The sequence below is a fragment of the Plecotus auritus genome (genome assembly GCF_963455305.1).
Source record: "Plecotus auritus genome assembly, chromosome: 7".
In the NCBI taxonomy this organism is placed as follows: domain Eukaryota; kingdom Metazoa; phylum Chordata; class Mammalia; order Chiroptera; family Vespertilionidae; genus Plecotus; species Plecotus auritus.
Window position 1 is genome coordinate 134,606,494 of NC_137774.1, and position 25,317 is coordinate 134,631,810.

General features: G+C 40.0%; 1 protein-coding gene across 1 annotated transcript in view; it reads left to right on the forward strand.

Moving 5' to 3' along the window:
* Positions 1–13,077: 13,077 nt before the first annotated feature.
* TBCA (tubulin folding cofactor A) overlaps positions 13,078–25,317 on the forward strand; it is a 70,094-nt gene continuing 57,854 nt past the window's right edge. Inside the window, exon 1 of the mRNA XM_080682788.1 lies at positions 13,078–13,263. Coding sequence (XP_080538914.1) covers positions 13,211–13,263 — 53 coding nt within the window. The 5' untranslated portion in view covers positions 13,078–13,210. The remainder of the gene's footprint in view (positions 13,264–25,317) is intronic.

Below are 25,317 nucleotides of genomic sequence, written 5' to 3' on the forward strand. Positions count from 1 at the left end.
GGTTTCCATTTATTGAGTGCTTATTATGTGCCAGGCATTGTGCTAGATCAGTGGTTGGCAAACTGCAGCTCGCGAGCCGCAGTTTGCCACTCTGTTGACTAATGAGTTTGCCGACCACTGTGCTAGATCCTTTACATACAGGTGCATTATATAACTTTCACAAGAACCACTACCCTGTGTGGCAGCTATCTTATCTCTACTTTACAGTTGGGGAAACTAAGTCTCAGAGAGAATTAAATTACTCAAATTATCCAATGAGAATGTGTCTTAGCTGAGCCCAAATTCCTGCTTTTAATCATTTCAGAAGCATCACTGCGTGACTGAATGCCAAAACATTTGAGTAAAAAGTGTGTGTGAGTGTGGGGGGGTGGACTGAGTCATTAATTACTGGTTACTTGGTGTCATATAGACTTCCAGTTGTTGTACTGAATTCAACCAAGGTCTGTATTGAATTCCTCTAATCTGATTTCTTATGTGGCTAAAAATCCATGGGGATTGGTTGAATTCTATCAGCTCTAAAGTTTCCAAATCGTTTGGAGGCATATAACTCCTATAAAAAAAAGGATTCTTAAAAATCTCAATTATATGATTAAATGACAATCACATTCACACATATATATGCAAAAAGATGGTAATAATGGATGAGAAATAATTGTAGTAATGAAATAACAAGACAGTAATTAAATATTAGGGTAGGAATATTTGAATTAGAACTTGTGGAAGTTGAAATGTTGAAGTTGAAATGAAACTTTTCATTTTAGAAGTAGTATCTTTATATTACCTTAAAATATTAGGGGAAAAGCTATTTCATGAAGACTTCCTTCCCCTTGGCAGACTATTCTGCAGAATCCTAGTGAGCTTTCACAGGTAACTGAATTTCTTTTTTAACTTTAGGTTTATAATCCAAGAGGAATTCTCTAGGCCTTAAGTATACTATAATGGACAAGAAACTCTGTTGGAAGATAATTTCAAAAAGAAGTAAAAAATTTAAAACCTATATGAAAGGCTCTTTGTGAACCAGAATTTAGAATATTCTTTTAGTAATCTAGAAACTGTAATCTGTTGTCAAAAAATCCTTATCTTTTTTTGTTGTGTTTTTTCCCATTAATACCAAAAAAGAATATGTAATGACAACAAAAAATATTTCACACCTAAGAAAGATATCTTACTGAAAGCAATACTCATAGATAGGATAAAAATAATCATAAATATTTTGCTGAGAATTTTAAATAGAACAGTCATCTATGGCTCATGATAAACACATGAAAAGATTTTATCCATAGCTTGTAATCCCAAAACACTTCGCAGGCCTCTCTTGATTGACCCCGAATAAAAGTCTTACTTCAGGTGACAAAAAAAAAAAAAGGCCCATTAATGTTGCTCATGCATTTCAACATAAAAATGGAATGGAATCATTGACTAGAGGTAGAAATGTGCAAAACTATTCAAGATAAATATGCTACTTTGAGGCTACACATTCACTCCACTTTTGTCTGCCAACTTGATTTTTGAATTGGGCACTCATGGATAAAAGGTATGTGATCTGAAAAAATAGTGTGTGTCCTTTAAAAGTCAGTGTCATGTACTGTCATTCCTTTTGGCAAAATTTATGTTACATGGTACTAGACCATGGGCTGAGCTAATGTAACATGATGCATTAAAAACCACACATGATAATTGCAATATGTGTCTGAACAATGAATTGTTATATCAGATACCTGTTCAGCTGTAAACAGGGTCCTCTGTAAGTCACTGGCAAAAGGACTGTATTCTCTCCTTACCTGTATAGAACTCCTATTATCTAAAACATGCAGCTGTCCAACATCCTTACTCTGTGGCCTGTGGCCATTTAAGTTGTATGTTTAATACACTCAGACAATGAGAACACAGCACATTATGAAAGCCACATTTGGAGATATTTTTGTTTTCATAGGAATTTTTGTTCCAAAGATTCAATGGCTATATCTTCCCCTCCCCTCAGTGAAGAGACATACTCATGGAACTCTAATGGAGTCTAACAAGAAAGCCCTTTGGGCTGCTGTGAGTGTCGCCCCCACATCCCGCGTGGTTCAGGGTTCAGGTTCAGGGTTTGGGCTCTGGAGGAGGCCGCACGCAAATGAAAGAGACTAGAAAATATTAATTTGGAAATATTGGGGGCCAGGTGGGAGCCCAACTCAAGGGGAAGGACTCCACCCAGCTCTGGCCTTGCTATCCCTTTTATTAAGACTATGGGATACACCCATAGCCTTTAGCCAGGCAATTCCAATAATAGCCAATCAGTAAGAATTTACATAAAACTAAAAGGTGGAAGTTGCTCTAGCTACCACTGTCTCAACCAAACAGTGGGTGGTTGGCTCTGACCCTTCAGAGCTTCAAGGTTGACCAGCCTTCCAGGTTCCCTGTCCACACCTCTCTGCTAGTGAGGACAATGGGTGGCTTCCAACATCTCCCCCGTTTTTTTTTTTCCCCTAAAAAATCTTGCAACTGCAGACTAGAAATAAACATATGATAACAAAAATGAGACAAGCAATAGTGATTATGCTGAGAGGCAAATGAATCAGTCTGCAGTTTCTTTCTGGGCCAACAGTTCCTTGAGTCCCAACTTCAATGTCCAACAGTTTTGAGTCCCAATTTCAATGTCCAACAGTTCCTTATGTGTACATGTCAGCAATGATATGCTAGTTCTGGATGGTGGGCAATGAAGGTCCAACCCTCTCTGGTTTGGTCCTGGGCAACCTGCAGCGACGCACAGCTGCCGAATGCTAGCATAGCAAGGCGTCTTCAGCGTCTTCCATCTCTGGACTATTTCTCCTCTTGTCTTCATGGCTGGAGCAATCCAGTCAGTTTCTCTCTGGGATCTGCTGTTGTAGGAATCCACATGGTCTTGGAGTTGTTTTCTGGAAATATACAAACATATTCTCGATCAAAGTTTAACAAAGAATTCCTTTCTATAAATTTGACTTCGGATCCCTTTTTCATTTTTGCCCAAAGAATTTTCCTTTGGCTTATTTTGACACCATGTGTGTTCATGGGTGTCTTGCTGTTATCATTACAAATGAAAAATAATTTTCCAAAGTAAAAAATTTCTTGATGTAATTTATTTACAGGATATTTCTCCACATATCATATTTTTCCACTATCCCCCTTTTTTGATTTAAATATTAGGAGGCTTTTGGAAATTTTATAATGCAGTCTTAATAACTTTAATTTAATTTTTGCACAGAAATATGACTGCTTTGCATTCATTGCATGTTAAGCGATTTTACTATGAGATGAACCATCAATAAAAATTTTAGTTAATACTTCAGGAACCGGTTTTTTGTCCAGTACCACTAAGTTTTCTTGAATATTCACTTATTTCAATTAGCCAATTTAAATAAATCTGAAATAAAGTTTATTTTTTAACTTCACTTGTCCTAGGTTATGGACAATAAATGATATTAATTAGACTTCTTAAATTAGTTTTTAAATAACTTTACATAAACTTTGTCAGGGAGGCAAAAACAGAAATTACTTACTTCAGCTTATGAGGCCAAATTTATTGACTTTTAATTACAGTTCTTCAGATGTTTGAAGAAAACCTCTTTATTTCCTTCCAAAATAACTTTCAGGCTACAGAGAGTTTCACTTAAGAATCTTTATCTTTTTTTTTTTTACCAAGCAACCTACAGTGCTGCTGCTTAATATTTGATTGTGCATTTGAATAGCCATGTCACAAGAAATCTCATTACAGTAAACTTGACTACTATTTTACTGTCAGATTTAATACTCTAGCAACAATCTTAGTTTACCCTGTAAATATCAGTGAAAGAGATTTCAAAATTTTCAAATTTCTCCTTTTTATTAAGCTAGAATTTTATTTTTAAAGAGTATTCCCTTTGGCTAATTAGCATATACAGAGGGATCATGGGAGGTCTTAGTAACTTTATTCAAAGAGAGAGGTTGGCCTTTGCTGTTTCAAGATGGCGGCTCCCAGGGGAGCGGCAAGCCATGAGTCCAACATGGCAGCTGCCAAGTCAGGCAGTCCAAAAATGGTGACTGTCTAAACCATTAAAGCCAAAACTACACTGCAGACAAACAGAAATATCACTAGCTGTTTCTGGTGGCTTTTGATATAACTTAATTTATATGAGACTTGATTATATTTTAAAAAGCTAATTTATAAAGTAATTAAAGTAGGTATCTTTAATTTAAAAAGCAAAGCAAATAAATTTAGTAAATGTTTATGTCTGATTCACAAGGCGCAAAAGCGGCCCCGCCTTCGGCCTAATTAAAAATGCAAGTGGTGGAAGAGAAACCAAGATGGTGGCATAGGTAAACACCTAAACTGCTGCCTCACACAACAATTTCAAAACTACAGCTAAAAGACAAAACGGACATCATCCTGAACCACAGGAAGGCTGGATGAGTGGAAATTCTACAACTAGAAGGAAAGAGAAAAGCACACTGAGACTCAGAGGAGCTGCAGGAGGCAGAGGTACTGAGACATGCGCACGGAGAGAGCTGGCAACTGAGTGCGCGGCTGGCTTTCTCAAGAGGGAGGGAGACAAAAGCTCCCAACTGCGCTGAACTCTAGTTCCGGGCGAGACTCTGGGGACCCAGACTCATACGGGGTGAAACTGGACTGTCAGGAAAGAGAAAAGCACACTGAGACTCAGAGGAACTGCGGAACGCAGAGGTACCGAGATGCGCGAGGAGAGGGCAGGCAACGAGTACATGGCTGGCTTTCTCAAGCGGGAGGGAGACAAAAGCTCCTGACTGCACTGAACTCCAGTTCCGGGCGAGACTCTGGGGACCCAGACTCATTCGGGGAGAAAATGGACTGTGTGGCAGCGGGTGGAACTCGAGGGTAGCTTTCTCTCAGAGGTGCTTGCAGCGATTACCATGAGACACTGAGACACAGGGGCCTATTAGGGCAGGGCTGACGGGAAACCTGCTGTCTGCTCTGCCCTGAGACTCCGCCCCATTCAAGCTGAGCACAGAGGCTTTTGCAAGTCTTGTCTCATAAGGGTGTCTCCAGCACAGAAGTTCTCCCAGCATAGACACAGCTGATCCTCACAGCCAATTGGCCTGGAGGTCAATTCCTCCCAGTGATACCAACAACAATCAAGACTTAACTACAACAAGACTGTGCACACAGACCACAAAGGGGTGCACCAAGAGTGTCCACCTCAGGTAACTGGGGAGGCTGAGCCACTGGGCCCTATAGGACACCTAGCACACAAAGCCACTCTATCAACTCAGGGAAGCAGCCAAAATGCAGAGACAAAGAAAGAGATCACAAATGAAAGAAATGGAGGAAAGCAAATGACTGGATATAGATTTCAAAACCACGGTTATAAGGTTTTTCAAGAATTTCTTAGAAAAGGCTGATAAATTTAGTGAGACCCTCAAGGATATGAAAAAGGACCAACTAGAAATTAAGCATACACTGAATGAAATAAAAAATATTATACAGAGATCCAACAGCAGACTAGAGGATCGCAAGAATCAAGTCAAAGATTTGAAATACAAAGAAGCAAAAAAACACTCAACTGGAAAAGCAAAAAGCAAAAAGAATCCAAAAATATGAAGATAAGTGTAAGGAGCCTCTGGGACAACTTCAAGCGTACCAACATCAGAATTATGGGGGTGCCAGAAGAAGAGAGAGAGCAAGATACTGAAAACCTATTTGAAGAAATAATGACAGAAAACTTGCCCCACCTGGTGAAAGAAATAGACTTACAAGTCCAGGAAGTGCACAGAACCCCAAACAAAACGAATGCAAAGAGGACCACACCAAGACACATCATAATTAAAATGCCAAGAGCAAAAGACAAAGAGAATATTAAAAGCAGCAAGAGAAAAACAGTTAGTTATCTACAAGGGAGCACCCATATGACTGTCAGCTGATTTCTCAACAGAAACTATGCAGGCCAGACGGGAGTGGCAAGAAATATTCAAAGTGATGAATAGCAAGAACCTACAACCAAGATTACTCTACCCAGCAAAGTTATCATTCAGAATGGAAGGGCAGATAAAGAGCTTCACAGATAAGAAAAAGCTAAAGGAGTTCATCACCACCAAATCAGTATTATATGAAATGCTGAAAGGTATTCTTTAAGAAGAGAAAGAAAAAAAAAAAAGGTAAAGATAAAAATTATGAACAACAAATACATATCTATCAACAAGTGAATCTAAAAATCAGGTGAATTAAAAATCTGATGAACAGAATAAACTGGTGAATATGATAGAATCAGGGGCATGGAAAGGGAGTGGACTGACAATTCTTGGGGGAAAGGGGGGGTTGCGGGAAGAGACTGGACAAAAATTGTACACCTATGGATGAGGACAGTGTGGGGGGGGGGGTAAGGGCAGAGGGTGGGGTGGAAACCGGGTGGAGGGGAGCTATGGGGGAAAAAAGAGGAACAATTGTAATAATCTGAACAATAAAGATTTATTAAATTAAAAAATAATAAAAACATAAAAATAAATAAATAAATAAAAATGCAGGCGGCTATGGGCTTTTTGTCATTTTAACTTTCCGCTGTTGGGTTTTAAGAAACATTTTGCCCTCCTTAGAGGCCAAATTTTCATAACATTTATAAGTAAAATATAGTTATTAATTTTTATTTGATAAAGCTTTCCATGCAATTTCAAGTATATTAGATCGGTTAAATTTCAAAAATATTTCCTTTAAGAAGAGAGAATAACTTCTTGAATTACTCTGGGCCCTTGGAGCTCTCCAAGAATCATCTCTCGGTTAAAGCCTTGAAATTTTAACATGGAAAAAGCCATCAAACAAATATCTATATATGATTTAAAGATTATAATACTTTTTATAATTATCTTAAGATATCAATTAAATTTTAAACTGGTTTTTGCATTAAAAATTTTGGTTGGGATCACAGAATTAATCCTCTTATTTAATTAGACCAATAAGTAACATATTTTGAATTCCTAGTTATTAGAGAAAACACATCATTTTTTCAAAGATAAATTTTTATACTTTAGGCATTTAATTACCACAACTATATAATTTCTCCTAACTTAATTTGAATGTTTAAACTTTTACAGCTGGCAAGTCAAATATTTAGCATTACTTTAGATTAATAACACATATTTTTAAGAATAAATTTCAAAAATACAAGACATAATTAATCAATAGCTTCAATTCTGTCCTCTAGGTTTTTCTCATGAGGAAGCAAACTTCCAAAATTTTAAGCTGCCATAACCCACATTTCTGGATGGCAAAATAGGTTCCCCAAGGGCTTAATCAATTGACTTTAAACTGACCATGTTTTTTCTCTGCCTGGAGAAATTGAGTAGCAAGCCTGCAGGTATTCAAATGCAAAAATTGTAGCATTCTTTAAAGATGGCTGCTGGCGAGAAACTGGATTACCTGTTCTTCTGGGGAAAGGGCATCTACCCCTTCCTCCATTAACAAAAGGCGTAGCCAGTCTTCACCTGGGCTATTTAGATTTTTATAATATATTTTTTCAACAATTTCTCAGATTCAAATCCAATTCTAACTATTTTGAAGCATTTTCATTGGCAATTTTTGTAACAAAAACAATTCACTGATTTTCTTGAAGGCCTTAAAATTAACTTTTGAACATGCTTCATTAGCATTTTAAAAACGACTCTTTATTATGGAAATGCCATTCTGCTGTTGGAACTAGCCTGTGTTTTTTCCTTTTGGTCAAATCTGCCATTTTTCTCAAGAAAAAACCAGTCTTGGGTTTTCATTTCTGTAGCCCTTGTAAAGAGTCAAGTCCAGTTCAAGACCCATCTAATATCCGAAATCGGACCGTGCGCACATCCCGTCTTACACTAGCTTTTCTCTTTACATGTGCACAGATATCCCAGACGCATTTCTAAATTTTTAAGGCGAGAAGACTTTTTCATGGCCAGAAAGGAGACTTTAAATTAGCATACTGGGAGAGTGGCCTTTCCTAATAATAGAAGTCTCATAAACAATAGCTTAAATGCCTAAGGATTTGTTTTTCTCAGGTAAGATGACTCCAGTTAGACAGCTGCTGATTTTGGTTCAGCAGCTCAATGATGTCAGGACTGCTGTCTCTGAAATGTTTGTCTTTCCTTCATGATTTAAAGATGGATGTTTCATTCCAGTTATTCCATCTACTTTCATGAAAGAAGGGGTGAAGGGGCAGTTCCCTATAGTTGTCCCTTTTATCAAGAAATTCAAAGCATTTTTAGCAACCACCAACATATTTCCACCTACATTTATTTGCCCCGAATTGTGCACCTGGTCACTTCTAGCTGTAAGAGAGGTTGAGAAAGTAAACCCTGCAATGGAATCAGGTATGGAAGAGGGTTTGGGGAATTAATGTTGGGTAAGCCAGTTAATAGTATCTTCCTTAGATGTCACTAACAGTTTATCAATAGAGTATGGAGGAGACTTTAAACTGTGATAAATTATTATGGTAAAAAAATTAATATTGACTTCTACCTCACAGTAGGCATACCTGCATAATACCCTCCTCTTAGGATTCACCAGAGACCACACACAGCATCCCTACTCAACAGATATATCAGCATCGTTGGACCTACTTGGTCAGATGGCCTGAAAAGCAGGGAAGCTTGCACTGCAGCCTAGTTCTGATGCAGAGCCCATTCTTGCTCTGTGCCCCCACTCAAAGCTAGCAGTCTTCTGAATCACTGGATTAATGAGTCAGCTCAGTATTCTCCAATGCAATATATGAACTATTCCACTTATTTGGAAAGTGATTCTGGAGGCCAGAAGTGAGAAATGGATAAATGAAACAGGGAAAGAAGACAAGCAGATGCAAGTGTGGATTACTGAGTTCACATTTGCTACAGATGACTGATGCTTGATTCCATGAGACCATCTGAAGAGCCTTATGAAATGTGTCTCAAAACTGCCTGCTGCCTGGAGAATGAAAGGGTGGAATGTTGATCCACAGGCTTCCATCCCCCTGCACTATTGGGTTGTGCATACATGTGTACTGAGCAGTTTCTCATGCCTATCTTCTGTCTCAGTGAGGCTCATAGCCCAGGTAGTACTCATGGCCTAGGTAGGGTTCATTCAATATTGGTCAAAGCCTGGTTTGATTGGGTGCCACTGCAGTGGCTCCAATAAGAGGGAAGGCCAAGAGAATTTGAAAAGATGTACAAGTGGCAGAAAAGGAAGGGGATCCTCAGAATCTCTTCAGAAGAGGTATGCTTCCTAATGATGAATGAAATATTTCAAGACTTTCAAGCACCTAGAGGTAATTAGCAGAGACACTTCACAAAAATATACTCTTATCAATATTACTTCTTTATTTAACTAATCTCTCTAGGGGTGTCTTCTCCAATTGACCATCTAGTTTTAAGAAAACAGAAGTGCTGTACAACATCAGAGCAGTGGCACATTGGCCCCATATAAGTCTTGTAGCTTGCTGGCTACCTTTAGAGTTCCATCCAGGAGGGTAAAAGCATGACCAGTCTTTTGTTTTCATCAACATTAGAAATCTATCTCAGTGGCATATTTGACTTTTCTTTAACGCAGCAAATACATACTGTGTATCTCCTAGGCACTAAGGCATATCTGAAGCTTGGTGCTGGGGAGACAAAGATTAATATAATGTGGTCTCTAATCCTGAGGAGCTTGCAGTCAATTGGGGAAGACTGGCATGAAGGAATGATGAAACTGAGTTTATAGCCCTATAAGTGTAGGGGAAAAACAACTGTATTTATAATTTTGGATGGTGTGGGCAGTATTTTTTAATAAAATAGTGCCCACACCATCCCAAATTAGCAATGGAAGAATTGCTATTCAGGGAGGAGATGGCTAGACTTTCCTCTTGTTTTACCAGATTCCCCCAGCCCTTGGATCTCTTCATTCCTCAATTTCAAATGTTGATTAACTTACCTCTTATAGTTGGACTGAGGCCCAGGATAGAATATTTAAAAAGAACTCAGTTAAGGTTTAGGGTTAACAGAGAAAAACAGTGCTCAACAGGGAGAAATGCAACTTACACAGTTTCTATTTCAAATGCCCTAGGTTAGTACTGATCACTCCCACGGTTAGTACTTTCTCATGGTTAGTACTCGTAGGGTTAGTACTCTAGTATACAAGAAAGGGCCTTCAGTAGGTCTACCTCCACAAAGGCCAGACCCAAAGATCAAGTCCTGGAGACAGACAGTGTGTTTCAGATTATTTTAGTAGCCCACTTGCTGAAATGGAAGAAGGTTCTGTGACATTATTAAATGGGGAAAAAGTAGTTTTAAAGCACCATTCATTCATTTAATAAATATTTATTGAGTGCCTATGATGTGCCAGGCATTGCTATATGCTGGGATACAGTGGTAAGTAAGTCCAATATGGGTCCTTTATATATGGAGTAAACAGTCAAATATGAATTTAGTATAATCTCATTAATGATAACATGTACATTTCTGTATTCATTTGACTGTATGTCCTACTGTGTTCTTAGTTTCCTACTTAGGACCTCCTTCCTAGGTGACATTTATTTAGTAAACACTTTGTATGGGGCTTAATAAGTACCAGCACTATGCTAAGCACTTTACAAATATTAACTCATTTCAGCCTTATAACAACCTTATGAGGTAGGTACTATTATTATTATTATCACCCACATCTTACAGATGAAGAAACTGGCACATAAAGAGGTTAGTAACTTGTCCAAGTTTACAGTTAGTACGAAGCAGAGCTAGGATGTGACCCTAGACCAGTGGTCGACAAACCGCGGCGGACTCGCGAGCCGCGGTTTGCCGCTCTGTTGACTAATGAGTTTGCCGACCACTGGCCTAGACTAAATGTTACCGTGTAGTTGGAAGCTGTGAGGATTAGGCAATTGTGGCATATTGTGTGCAAAGAGGTAAAGGGTAGTATATGACAGTGGTCGGCAAACTCATTCAACAGAGCGGCAAACCGCGGCTGTTTGCCAACCACTGCAGTTGGGCCCCAAAGTTAAAGCTCTTTACAACTACTGTAAACTGACAGTAGGAACCATTTCACCTGATCCCCTATCCTTAGAAGTGTGGCCAAACTTCAGGATCTAAACGCATGGCCTCAAGCATACAATATGGTACTCAAAGACACAGACAAACAACTGTCCTCAAGGGCCTGGGCCTGGGCCTGGGTACACAGCAGCAGTGGCAGAGGTGTTTTGGCTGGTGTGTTACATTTATTTATTACTGGTTTACAGGAAAGTCATAGATACAAAATCATTAAAACAAAGAGGAAAAGGACCAAAGGGTGGAAGTAGAGTTGGGGTTGGGGTTGGGGGAGATAGGGGGTATTTATATTAGAAAACCTAGGATGAGGGAAACTCCTGCAAATCAGCCCAAAACCGAGCTCTGAAGTTCTAGAAAACAAGGCAAAAAGGAAAATATGAAGAGTTATATGGCTTCTGTTATCTCACTAAAAGAAGATCCTTGACAGTAACAAGAGTCCTAGTTGCACAATCTTTTCGTTTGTTGGGTTTGGCGGCTGCTGTTGCTTCTTTGCCTTATGGGACTGCCCAGTAACTTTATATTAATGAGCTACTGGATTTCTAATTGTAGCATTTACCTTTGGTGAGTCTGCTGGGTTTTTGTTTTTATTTTGATTCCACTCATCCCCTTGCCCCCAGTATTACATTGCTCTGCTGCTTCACTTGAAATTGCATTTCAGAGTGCCAGTCAGTTGGACGGAAATAGTTACTGAGTTTAGCTCCTGCTGTGTACAGTACACAGGTGTAGATAAGAGGAGGGAGATTTATGGAAGACAAGATTCTTGCCTCTAAAGCTTATAATCCAACTAGGAGAGTGAGCACACACTTGTGAAGGACTCAATAGTTTTTAAAAGAAAAAATGAAAATTAATATTGGGTGATTCCAAAGTATGGGGGGAGCTTTGAACAAGCAGGGGGGTCTGTCGTGGTAGATTTTCTCCAGGAGGTGGGGTTTGATCTTGGATTTAAAATAAGGGTATTAGCCCGGCTGATGTGGCTCAGTGGTTGAGCGTGGACCTATGAACAAGGAGGTCACTGTTTGATTCCTGTCAGGGCACATGCCCCGGTTTCATGCTTGATCCCCCGTACGGGGCGTGCAGGAGGCAGCTGATCCATGATTCTATCATTGGTGTTTCTCTTTCTCTCCCTTCCTCTCTGAAATGAATAAAAATAGATTTTAAAAAATAAACTAAGGGTATTGGACTGGATGGTGGAAGGGTGTTCCAGAGCTAGCTCTGAGAGCCAGAATGAGTAAATCAAGTGTAGGGAAGGGAAAAGACACTAGGTGGATGCCCCGCCTTCCTTGGGGAACTCCATCAGGAGGAGGCTGATGCAGAGGGGCACCTCATTTTATGCAACAGATACTTTTTTTTCCCCCGAAAATACAAAACAATGGTAGAAAGTTATTGAGCATCTACAGTGCGTCAGGCATTGAGCTTTAATCTTCCTCTCTACTCTGTAAAATGGACATTATTTCCGCTTCGCCTACAAGGCAACAGGCTCTGTAGGGAGGTTAAGTAGCTCCCGAGCCCAATGTCATCTGGCTTTTAAAGGGTGCAACCCGAATGTCAGTTGGTTTGACCACCAGGCCCACGCTTTTGTGAGCCACACACATTTTCGTAAGTTAAATATTTAAGATCCACCCTCGGTGATGATTACTTGAATAAGTCCTATAGTCATTTCCTTTATGAGGTACGTATCTACAAACACTTTTTGCAGGGGTCTGGGGTGGAGGGTAAGCATTTTCTTGACTGCGTGCATGATGGTACATCGCTTTGGCCTGTTTGATACCAGATAACGACACCGAAAATATCTTTAATACGATTTTTTAGATCACTCTGTCCATTAAGTGGGTAATCTCGCAAAGCAATGTCACCGCCAAACGGGTTTATAGGGGAGATACTGAAGTTTCCCAACACATCCAGGCTGTGACGACCGGGAAAAGTGTGTAACTTGTGTCCACACTAAAATGAGGGAAGAGCCCTAAAAGGAGTGCTCTAGGGAGAGACGGAGGCAGGCTCCTCAGGAGGAGAACTGGGTGGCTGTCGGGCCCAGCGGGCGCGAAGAGTGGCCCGTCTGCTCAGGGTCCCCCCGCCCCGGGTGTGGCAGGGTCGCCGGCCTGCGCCGGGGCTTGCGCATGCGCGCGGGGCCGTGGTGACTCCGCCGACACGACCGCCTCCTCCGCGCGCGCTCGCAGCACGGTTACCTCGACTCTCTGCCCCTCCTTCCTGCGGCGCTCGAGGGACCATGGCCGATCCTCGCGTGAGACAAATCAAGATCAAAACCGGCGTGGTGAAGCGGTAAGGAGCCGCGAACGGCGCAGCCGCCAGCGCCTCCTCTCCCTCGCCTCGGGGCGGCCCGAGAGGCCGGGCGGAGCGCAGGCCTCAGGCGGGCGCGGGAGTCCAGGCCTCACCTGCTCCGCGGGCGGCGGGAACGGGCCGGGCCGTAGCGGGGCGCGCCGGTGCCCGAGCCCGCGGTCTGGGGCACGCCCCTCCCATTGCTCCTGCCCTCGATTTCCCCACCGTGAATGGTGAGGGTCGGCGGCAGCCCGGCCCTCGGGCGCCCGCGGGCGGGGCGGCGAGCGGGAGGCTGGGCCGGGCTTTGGTAGCACCTCCCCTGCGCGCGCCGCGCCTCCACGCCCACCGACAGCGGGGAGGCGGGCTCGGGGGGACTGCGAGCCGGTTCTGAAGTTTCGGGGGCCGCCGAGAGCCCGGTCCTGATAAAAAATGAGGCATTGGTGACGCCCGGAGATAAACGTGGCGGCGGCCTCGCAGTCTGGGAGAACGGGGGCGGGAACTTCAGCTCCCGCCTCCAATTTCTGCGGCCTCGCTCTCCCCACTCAGCGTTCCTGAGCTCGCCCCGGAGGTTGTGGGGTGCTGTTTTAAGTAAATGCCGGTACTCAGCTCTAATCCCTGGCAGCTGTGAGACACTTCCGTGCTTATTAGGACTTGATTGTTCCGACCCACGAAGGTCAAACTTTCTGAGAGGCGTTCCCGGAGAGCAGGTAGACAGGCTTAGGAAGAAGCAGGTAGTAGAAATGCTCATCCCAGTCAGCTGGCTTTTTCCTCTTTGCCCACCGTTTGTCCCTTTTTAACGTTTTTCCACCGGAAGTAAGACAAGGCAAAGGGGAGAAAAAAATCCACTTTTTAAGCTGTTGCCCCCAGGCTTAGATAGCACAGCAGGACACTGTACTTTCCTGGACGCTTCCATTATGGAGGCAGTGAGGAGATCGTGTGAGGAGCTGTTCAATGCACAGCCTCTTCGGAAGGGAGACAGTGGGTTCAGATCTTAATTCTGCCTCTTATTTTGTATTGTTGACTACAGATTCTTTGCACCATGCCTCAGGTGCCTCGGTGTCTTCTTTTGTAAAATGGAGAAAGTACCCACCTCCTGCAGTTGTTGCAAGAAGTGCCTGCTATGCATACTCTTTAATATAGTGTGTGGCAAGTAGCCAGGGGCTGGTAAATGTTAATATTGTTTGTATTCCCGTTTTACAGATGAGGAACTGAGGTTTAATGAAGTTAAAAGAGAAAAGCCAAACGTGTCTAAGATCACAGTTCAGTTAGTGGCAGAGCAAAGGTTTCTGATCTACAGCTTTCTACTTTAAGTACAACACTTCAAAAGAGTATTTTTTTTTAAATGTGTGATAGTAGGAAGGGAATTGAGATATATATCTCTCAACATATATCTATGTGTATTTAAAGGATTTTTTCAATTGCAGTTAAGATATATAATTAAAAATATAAATAATTTGCACCATTACTCACCCCAGCATTCTATTGTTCACTTTTGCTAGACTTACTTTGGTTATGTCATTTTAATAAATCTGTTTAGTGGAAGCACCAGGGTATAATGGAAAGTGCTTTAGATAGAAAATCATGAGAAATGACTTCTAATGGTAGATTCCCATTAATTACCTATATGATTTTGTCATTTCTCATTCTAATGATCTATACTAGTTTATGAAATTACTCAGTTCAAGTATTATATGCTTACAGTACATATTCTAGAGAAAACAAACTCATTTAGATAATTACTATAAGAAGCTAAGTTTTTAGGCTTTCAAACATTCCCAAGTACTTATAGAAATTGTTTGGAGATAAAGTTTTATTTTCATCTTATTTCAGTAATAGCGCATTATCAAATTTTAATTTTGATTCTTCATACTTCATCATATTAAATAAAATCATTTTTGTGAAACCTGCATAATTTACTATATGTTAAATTGCTTATAAATTAATGAAAATGCCTACATACATTTTTTCATGGCTTTTTTATTGACATTTTGGAGTGGAATTCACCATATGTACTAAAATTAGATGTGTGTGTGTTTTTAATTCTAAAATTTCTATTTTAGCTATTTATTACACATATTTTGATTTGGTAGATAACCATCTAATTCTGTAAATATCGTTTCCTACTTTCCTTCTCTCGTTATTTTTCTCTGAAATTTAAGTATAACTCTTTCCATCTTCTGACTTAGTATCTTATTTTTAAAATTTTCTATTGTACCTCAGCAAAGAAAAAAAATAGATGAGGGAGATATAGCAACATATCAATGATTGCGGGGGCTGAATGATCATGGGGCTTCATTATATTCTCTATATGTTTAAATTTTTTTTCATAATAAAAAGGTTTTTAAAGGTATGCATTTTTCCCCTCTCTCCAAATTTAGTTTCAAAGATTTCTTGATTAGTTTCATGATTCAGACATATTCCTGGTTTTGTGAACACTGGTTTCTTAAAGCAGTGGTCTAAAAACCAATTTCTGTTCTCATCACCTTTTTTCTAGTTAGATGTTCATATCCCATAGCCCTGTTTCTCTTCAGAAGTCACAACTTTTATTTGGAAGAAGAGATTTAAAGTCCTCATTCACACCCTTAATTCCTTCAGTTTTCTTTCCAGGAATTGAGAGCCACTAGAAATATATTCTATGTATTGGTCCTAGAGTTCAGCCCACTGGTGAGTGAATTAATTGTTTTAAAATACTTTCTTAAATATATCTTTTTGTAACCATTTTAGATTGGTATTGGCTTAAAATTCTATTGGTCCTAGAGTTCAGTTTGATTGGGCTATACTAGGGAGGGTGCATTCTTGGAATTTTAAGTATTTTATCAAGTCCCCTAGAATCCTTCAGGTTATCCAAAAGTGTCATTTAGTGGGCGGCTTCAGGAAGAAATCTGGGAAGGCAGATGGAATATTACATGAATATGGAAACAAGACTATAAATAGATGGTGATGGGCATCAGGGAACCCAAACAATGAGTGGGTGTTTCAGCAAGTTGGCAAAGTAGTGAAGGCAATTAGTGGATGGCAGCCATTTTAGAAATGAAAAGAGAAACAGGTTTCAAGGCCATTATTAAAGGCCCTAGGAAAATAGAGAGAAGCCTCAGGGACCCTAATCTTAGAGAAACTTTGTTACCTTGCATGGTAACAAAGCAAAATATCTGATTTTTGAAAATGGATGTTAAGAGAGATTAGATTCCTAGGAACAAGGGAAAAGTACAGTTACTAGGAATGGTTTATAAAATGAGAATTGGACAGCAATGAGGCTGACTTGGTTCTGAGCCTCTGACTCCTAGGACTCCTTACCTATCCCCTTCCCAGCAACAGGATTGTTTTTTTAGGACTAATTCTGGCTGTGAAGCTAGAGAAATGTGTGTACTTTGAGCTGGGTGGGTAATTGTACTAAGTTTCTTCAAGCAGCAGCCTTTGTTCACATGTGACTTACTGTTAAGTGGATATTAGTTGGTAAGTTTGGGTCTGGCAGGCTCTTTTTAAACATTTGGATCCATGTTCCAGAAAGATTGCTGGACTTAATAATATCTGTGACTGGATCATAGCTAATCTGGCAGCCCTAGCAGGAAGTTACCAAATATCATTCCAATTTTCTTCTCCAGTGTAGAACTGTCAAATCCTCCCCCATCTTTTTTAATGTCTAGATGACATCAGTACCCTGGTTTACCTGGGACTGAAGGGTTTCTGAGATATGGAAGCTTCAGTGCTAAATCTGGGAAAGTTCCAGGCAAACTAGAATGATTAGTATTTATACCTCTTCTGTAACTAGCTAACATAGCACTGTTTTCTGTGTTATTTGAGACTACTTGCTGATAGTACAACTGTGAATTGAATGTTGTACCTTACTTAAACTAAAATTTTAATGCATTCTGTAAATATGAATCCATGCCAGAAAATATATAGTCTCTCAGCTAAATAATATGTCCACAATAAGTTTCCAAATAAAATTTATGTTTGTGTTTGTTTTTAACCAGAGTTATGATAAATTCAAGCAATTCTTTAGCAAGGAAATGTTTTCATCCATTTAACATAAAGGGATATTTAATAACTTTAAAGGCAATTTATTTTCAATAAAACCTGCTAAACTAGCCCACTGGTGAGTGAATTAATTGTTTAAAACACTTTCTTAAATATATCTTTTTGTAACCATTTTAGATTGGTATTGGCTTAAAATCCAGTGTGAACAAAGAATGTTAAAGCATTTGGAAATAGCACTGACTTTGGCCCATAGTTTCCTTCTGATTAAATGAAAGTGACACCAGTAGATTAGAATGAGACTAGGACAATTCACACTGCAATTGTGTTAGTTTAACTTTAACAATCTTTTAACACTCTTGTTTAAATGTAGCTGACATACCATAATTACAAATCTACAAGCCTTGATTATAGAATTTTACATCATGAATCTGTGGGGAAGTTGTATTGATTTTTTTTAATAAAGCAAAGCGCCTTTCCCAAACTGTAGCATCTCCCCAAGTTTGTTTATACCTGTACCTCTGATATATAGCTGTGTGTATGTATACATATATATATACACATATATATACACACACAATATACAGAAGGCATAAAAACAACATAAAAGTTAAGTAAAATCTCCATGTTATTTGTTAAATTTTTATGTTCATACTAGAGGCCCGATGCACGAATTCGTGCACGGGTGGGATTCAGCCGCAGGTGGTTGGCCGGCCAGCCCCCCCCCGCCAATCGGGGTTGGGGGGCAGGTTGGGGATGGGGCCGGCCAGGGGAAGGGGTCGCGGTTGGTTGGAAGGCTGGCCCTGTCCCCTGGTCAAGCCCCTGATTAAACTCCTGGTTGAACTCTCCGGTGAGGGGACAATTTGCATATTAGCCTTTTATTATATAGGATATTTATATCTTACTGATGTATATTTTATATATACTAAATATATATATTATACTGACTGACATAAAAGTGAAAGATATGAATGACACTATACTTGCGTAGACATAGAGATATCGTTTTTCCACTTTAGCTTTAGCTGTTTTTACACTTACCATATTTAAAATAATGATGGATAGAAGGATGGTGGACAATATCTGGGAGAGGTTAAGGACATAGCCCTGTAAATTATTCCTGTAAACTTCAGTAACTTTTTTATCTTCTTTTCTCCTCTTTTCCTACATCATACTGTTTGATTTGAGTTAAAGCCAAAATGGCCAACTTCTTACCTTGAAATTTAGCCAACTCTTTTTAGAATTTCTGTAATGTACCCAGTTCTGTAAAGTGATAGTCAAAGGCAGTGTCAAAATATAGGTGGTCAGCTCTTCACCACCTTCTGCCACCTACTTGGCAAGCAGTGACTCTTAGCTACACAGCTGGCAACCAGATGTCTCTTCAAGCTGGGAAGGGAGAAAGCTAAGGCCACTCATGACCATGGTCTTTCCAACACAATCTATATTATTCTACAACTTGAATGTAGGAATGTAAGATATTTTGACCCGTTTGTATGTGTCTCTGTCTGTGAATGTATTCTATTTTCATTGCATTTTTTGTTTGGTAGGATATTTTGAAAATCTGTAGTAATTAATCAAGGTTGAAACATTTTGTTAATAATAGTAGTTCAGAACCTTTAGAAAATAAATGCTTAGATGTGTGATCTATTTTATTTCCAACAATACATTTATAGAAGAACATAATTTGTATTGTGAAGCTGTTTTATGTGCCCAAATACTAGTAGAGCTGTTTTTTAAATAACATCATAGATCTGACTTATCCAAGATCACTTATTTATTAGGTACATTTGAAGTGCTTCTTTCTGAGTCTGTTTCCGCCGCCCCCCCCCCCCTCTCTCTTTGCCTGTAATTATTTCTTGAATTTGGTTTTTATAATTCCCATGCATGTCTTTAAATTTTTAATTTATATGAAGATATACATAAACCATATGACACTATTGTTCTGCTTACGTAACAACTTTATATAAAGATAGATAGATAGAGCCCTGGCCAGTGTGGCTCAGTTGGTTGGAGCATCATCCCGGACACCAATGAGTCACGGGTTTGATTCCGGTCAGGGCACATATCCAGATTGCAGGTTCGATCTCTGGTCAGGGCACGTGCGGCAGGCGGCTAATCAATGTTTTTCTCTCACATATCTACCTTTTTTTAAAAAGTTGATTTTAAAGAGACGGGAAGGGAGGAGAGAAACATCCATTTGTTGTTCCATTTATGTATGCATTCATTGGTTGCTTCTTATATATGCTCTGACTGAAGATTGAACTCTCAACCATAGTCGACGCTCTAACCTAGCCAGCCAAGGAGTGTTTTCTCTCCCCCCTCCCGTCTCTAAAAATCAATAAAATAAAAAAATTAAAAATTAAAAAAAATTTTTTTTAAAGATAGATACACACATACACAGAGAGAGAGAGAGAGAGAAAGAGAAACCTGGTCATATTGGTTGTTTTCTGAGAGAGAAGCTGTATAACTGGAGGACAGGGTTGGGAGGAAGTTCTTATAACTTTAAATCATGTGTTACCTTTCAAAATATAAATTAAAATTTTAAAAATTTTACATAGTGTCATATTATGGGAACATTTCTATAATTTTTGTGCATATTGTTTTTGAGATTTGTTATTGTTTAAACATATAGCTCTAATTCATTCTCTTTTATTTTTTCATTCTATTGTTGAATGACATTTAGTTTTATTTATTCCAAACACCCCTGGGTGAAGAGCCTTTCTGACAGAAGAAACAATAAATACAAAGGCTTGAAAAAGAGAGCAAAGTTGGTCAGTTTGAGGGGCAGCAACCAAGTGAGAGGAGGAGGAGGGGTAGGAGCCACTCTGCAAAGTTGGAGAAAGACTTATAGGACCTAGTGTGAAAGGACTTGAGCTCAGGTCTCAGATCTGTAAAAGTTTCTAAGCTCTCTCCAAAGGTAGTGCACCCTTCTCTGTGCTCTCAAAGGACTTTGTAGTTTTCACTAAGATAGTACTAAAAATACATTTAAGCTATCTGTTCCATCCACTATACTATTGGTTTCAAAAGTATGGTCTAGAGATCCCTTGGGGTCCCTGATATCTTTTCAGGATATCGGCAAGGTTAAAGTTAGTTTCATAGTAATACTAAGAAACTATTTGCCTTGTTCACTTTCATTTTCTCATAATTGTACAGTGAAGTTTTCCAGATGCTATATGATATGTAATATTGCAACAGATTAAATGCAGAAGCATATGAGAATTCAGATGCTTTTTGGGGAAATAATAGTTTCATAAAAATAAGTTACTCTTTTTTTGTAAATCCTCACCCCAGGATATGTTTATTGATTTTAGAGAGAGAGGAAGGGAGAGAGTTAGAGAAATGCCGATGTGAGAGAGACATTGGTTGGTTGCCTTCTGTCCATGCCCCAACCAGGAATCAAACCCACAACCTAGGTATGCGCCCTCACCAAGAATTGATCTGTCAATCTTCTGGTGTACAGGATAACACTCCAACCAACTGAGCCACCTGGCCAGAGCAAAATAGGTTATGTCATATGTGAAAATTAACACCCTATTAATTTTAAAATGCTTTTATATATATCTGCTTATAATTAAATTATACAATAATGAATTTTCTTCTATATCTATAGTTTTACAAATGTGAAGGTATATCTGTAGAACAAATTCCTATAAGTGGAATTGCTGGTTTAGGGGAAGAGAAACTTTATTTTTTCTACAGGGTGGGGCAAAGGTAGGTTCGCAGTTGTAATACAAATAAATAATACAATAATAAATAATAATTCAAGAATAAATTTATGAACTCACAACTGTAAACCTACTTTTGTCTTACTCTGTACTAAATAAATACTCTGGCTGGGCCCCTATAAATTAGACTGACAAAAGACAGATTAATAAGAGAAAAACAAATAGAAGTTTATTAAAATGCAAACACATGGGAATACTCAGTAGTGAGTAACTCAAGAGTGATTATGAGACTTGGCCTTATATAGCATCTTAACAAAAGAACAATAAATTTGTACAGAAGTGACAAACTAAAGGAAAAGGACTTTGGGTTTCTGACAAATTGTAAGAAGGTAAATATTTGTGGGAGAACTAATGGAAGACAAGGGCTAATTGGTAAAGTTTGTCACGTCAATTCCTTTGCTGCCATCTCAAGGCTAAGGGTCTAGAGTTGTCTTTGGTGATTAACTTTTGTCTCTGGTAGAGAGGAGAGGGGGGACACTTTTACAACTATATGATCTGCTTTTAGGTAAATAGGGGGAGGGCAGATAACTTATATCTGCTTTTTCTCAGTTGTCTTCAGCTCAAAATTATTCTTATGCCAAGGTGGCATGTTTTGGGGTGACATTCTACTACCCTTAACTGGCTCAATTGGCTCATGTGTTCTAAAATTTGAGAGATACGGAAAAACCTTGATATAACAGACTAATTCAGCAAGGAAGTGTCCATTAAAGCCAAAAGTCCATCTATATATATAAAAGCCTAAGTGACCGAACAACCGGTCGACTGGTCGCTATGATGCGCACTGACCACCAGGGGGAAGACACTCAATGCAGGAGCTGCCCCCTAGTGGTCAGTGTGCTTCCATAGTGCCAGTGCCACTCAGCTGACTGAAGGGCACCAGACGCCGGGCTCACAGCTGGCAAGCGCAGCTGCGGCACTGCGAGCCTCTCCCGCCTCCATGGCAGCATGCTACCCTGTGGCAGCGGCGCAGGCACAGTGGGGCTGGAATGAGCAGGAGTGGTGCGGCGCCTGGCCCCACTACTATATCCCTTGGGGGATGTTGGCCAGGCCTGCGGGGATCGGGCTGAAACCGGCAGTCTGACATCCCCTGAGGGGTCCCGGATTGCGATAGGGCAGCAGGCCAGGCTGAGGGCCCCCACCAGTGCACGAATTCGTATGTTAAAAAATTGACAAATTAGTTTACCTGGTTTTACTTATGTAGACACATTTGTGTAATTAAAATTATGTAAAAGTTTTCTATGTGTATTACAGTAATTTTAAATTTATACTGAATAGATCTACTAAATGCATGCATTCACCAGTCATCAAGAGTAAACAAATGCACATGACTGGGGCTTGGCTTAGAGCAGTGGTTGGCAAACTGCGGCTCGCGAGCCACCGTTTGCCGCTCTGTTGACTAATGAGTGTGCCGACCACTGACCTAGACTCTCGATTCCAATAATTACAGGCTATTGTTGTTCCTTGTGATTAAGCCCCTATCCCAGTGGTCGGCACACTCATTAGTCAACAGAGAGTGGCAAACCGCAGCTCGGCTCGCGAGCCGCATGTGGCTCACGAGCCGCAGTTCGCCGACCACTGGCTTAGAGCAAGTAGGAACATCAGCTGGTGATTGTTAAAACTGCTACAGAAAGTCACCACATGACAACAGAACCAGTTACCACGTAAGATGAGGTGTGATAACATGCTAATCATTTGTCGAACATTGTTTATGAGCAGTGACTCTTGGATTTAAATATGTAGACTATAGTTGTAGATATGTAATATTTATTTGTTGGTGAAATTACTGCAATGTTTTTTCTAACACATGGCCTATTCGCTAAAATTTGTTAGAAATAACAAAAACTGTTAATCCTATATAATAAAATTGCAGTATGCAAATTGACTGAACAGTGGAATGACCAATCAGCGGGGGGTGGGCTGGGGAGCATGTGGTGCCAGGCCAGCCAAGGAACGTGCCAGCGGGCAGAGGGAGGGGATGACAGTGTGGGGAGGGCAGGTGGCAGCAACCAGCAGTGGTATGATGGGGGGTCGGGGCCGCGCTGGCCGGCGCCGTCCCCTGATTGGCCGCCTGGTTGCCTCCCGCAGAGGGAGGCTGGCAGCCGTGGGGTGATGGGGGCGGTGCCATCCCCTGATCGGCCCACCTGGTCGCATCCCAGAGAGGGAGGCCAGACTGCGGCTTAGGCTAAGCCATCAGTAGGACATCCACTATAGGGCTCCCAGACTGTGAGAGGGCACAGGCCAGGCTGAGGGACCCCCCTCCCCCCTCAGTGCACTAATTTTCGTGCACTGGGGCCTCTAGTTCAATTATAAGCAAATATATATAAAAGCATTTTAAAATTAATAGGGTGTTAATTTTCACATATGACATAGGGACCGGAAATTTTGTTCATTAAGTCCGAAGTCCATTAAATCGAGGTCCACAGAATTAGGGTTTACTGTGTTGGCAGATTGCCCTTTTATCTACTTAAAATTCCACACAATATTTTAAAATGTAGTTTAGCACCCTTTTGGTCTGGAAAAAATTAAACTGTGTAAGTGCAAAAGCCCAAGAATGTTTAGTTTTTGTAGGAAAGTACTTTCCACATTGTTGAAAATGACAAGAACTGATGAGGCATACAGGTATGCTAAACAATTGAAATTAATTTCACTTCTCAAAATAGTCCTCAAAGGAGAAAATCTTGTCCTTTTGAAAAACTAAATTGTAGAGCTGATGAAGTATCCCTTAGAGATTCTCTCCTGCCCTTCTCTCTTTCCCTGGTCCCCTACTTCCTATCCCGTTACCCCAACCAGACAAGAGAGGTAGTTAATTTGCTCAGGATTACCCAGCCAATTACTGGTAGAGCCAGAATTGGGAAACTTTCTAAAATTACAACATGTCATATAACAAGTGTGAATTCAGAATTTATTTTTATTTTCTTAATTTATCTTTATTGTTGAAAGTATTACAGATGTCCCCTTTGTTCGTTTCCCATTGACCCCCTCCACTCTGCACCTGTCCATCTAAGGCAGGGGTGGGCAAACTTTTTGACTCGAGGGCCACAATGGGTTCTTAAATTGGACCGGAGGGCCGGAACAAAAGCATGGATGGAGTGTTTGTGTGAACTAATATAAATTCAAAGTAAACATCATTACATAAAAGGGTACGGTCTTTTTTTTTATTTCAATAGTTTTATTCATTTCAAACATTTTAACAAGAAGAATGTAAACACTAATTATTATAATTTGAAACTTCAAAAAATGGAGGAATCATAGCACAATAACATACCTTATATTGAAGATGGCAAAGGCAAAATAAAATTGCCTAACAAAGGAAAGGTACAAAAGCCTTTCAAATTAAACTTAAATATAATAAAATAATTTAAAACTAAAACAAATAGAAAAGAACAAAATGTGTAAACAGTAAATTAAACATTTTCTTTAGTGCAACTTGCAAATTATGCCCGGGACGTAGATGTAGATGGCAATGTAGACTGGGTTGAAAGGTTTTTGGTCTTTAAAACATCAACTTCAGTGGGAACAGTGTTGTTGGTCTCCTTTTTTAGCTAATGCATCAAAGTCTGGAGTTAGTTTTGTTGTGGCTATTCTCAGGATAGATCTGAGGTGTTCGTCAGTTAAGCTGGATCTGTGAGGGGCTTTGTTGATGTTCATGACGCTAAATGTCTGCTCACAAACATAGGTTGACCCAAACAGCACCAGTATCTTCTGTGCCATCCTCTGGATGTTTGGAAAAGTGGCTTCATTAAGTGAAGCATAAAAGTCTCTTAGTTCAAGAGAGCTGAATTTCTCCTTTAGGACAAAGTCAGACTGAAGATCGATGAGTTCCTGTTGCACCTCTTCTGGTGCTGTTTCAGGGTTTTGTGACAAAGGACAGGCCACCAGTTGAAGTGACTGGTCAATTTTTTCAACATCAGAAAACCAACGACAGAATTCTGCATGCAGGTCATCCAGTGATTTGCTGTATTCACGTTTTGGATGGTCTCCTTCTGTGTGGCTAGTGTGGCAAAATGAGTGAAGACTTTGTCTGGAAAAGAAAATCAGCTTCGATTTAAAGGCTTTCACATTAGTGTACATGTCATGTACATACTGATCTTTTCCCTGTAGCTTCACATTTAGCTCATTCAAATGTGAAAATATATCTACAGCAAATGCAAAGTCACACAGCCAGTTCTTGTCACTCAGCTCAGTAAATTCGTCAGACTTCCCTTTAATTTCAAAAATGCACCAATCTCTTCTTTGAGTTCCCACACTCGTTAGAAAACTTTGCCCAAACTCAACCAGCGGACACGAGAGTGGTAAAGTAAGTCGTGGTGATCCGCATCAGTTTCCTCCAGAAACTTAATAAACTGACGGTGCTGAA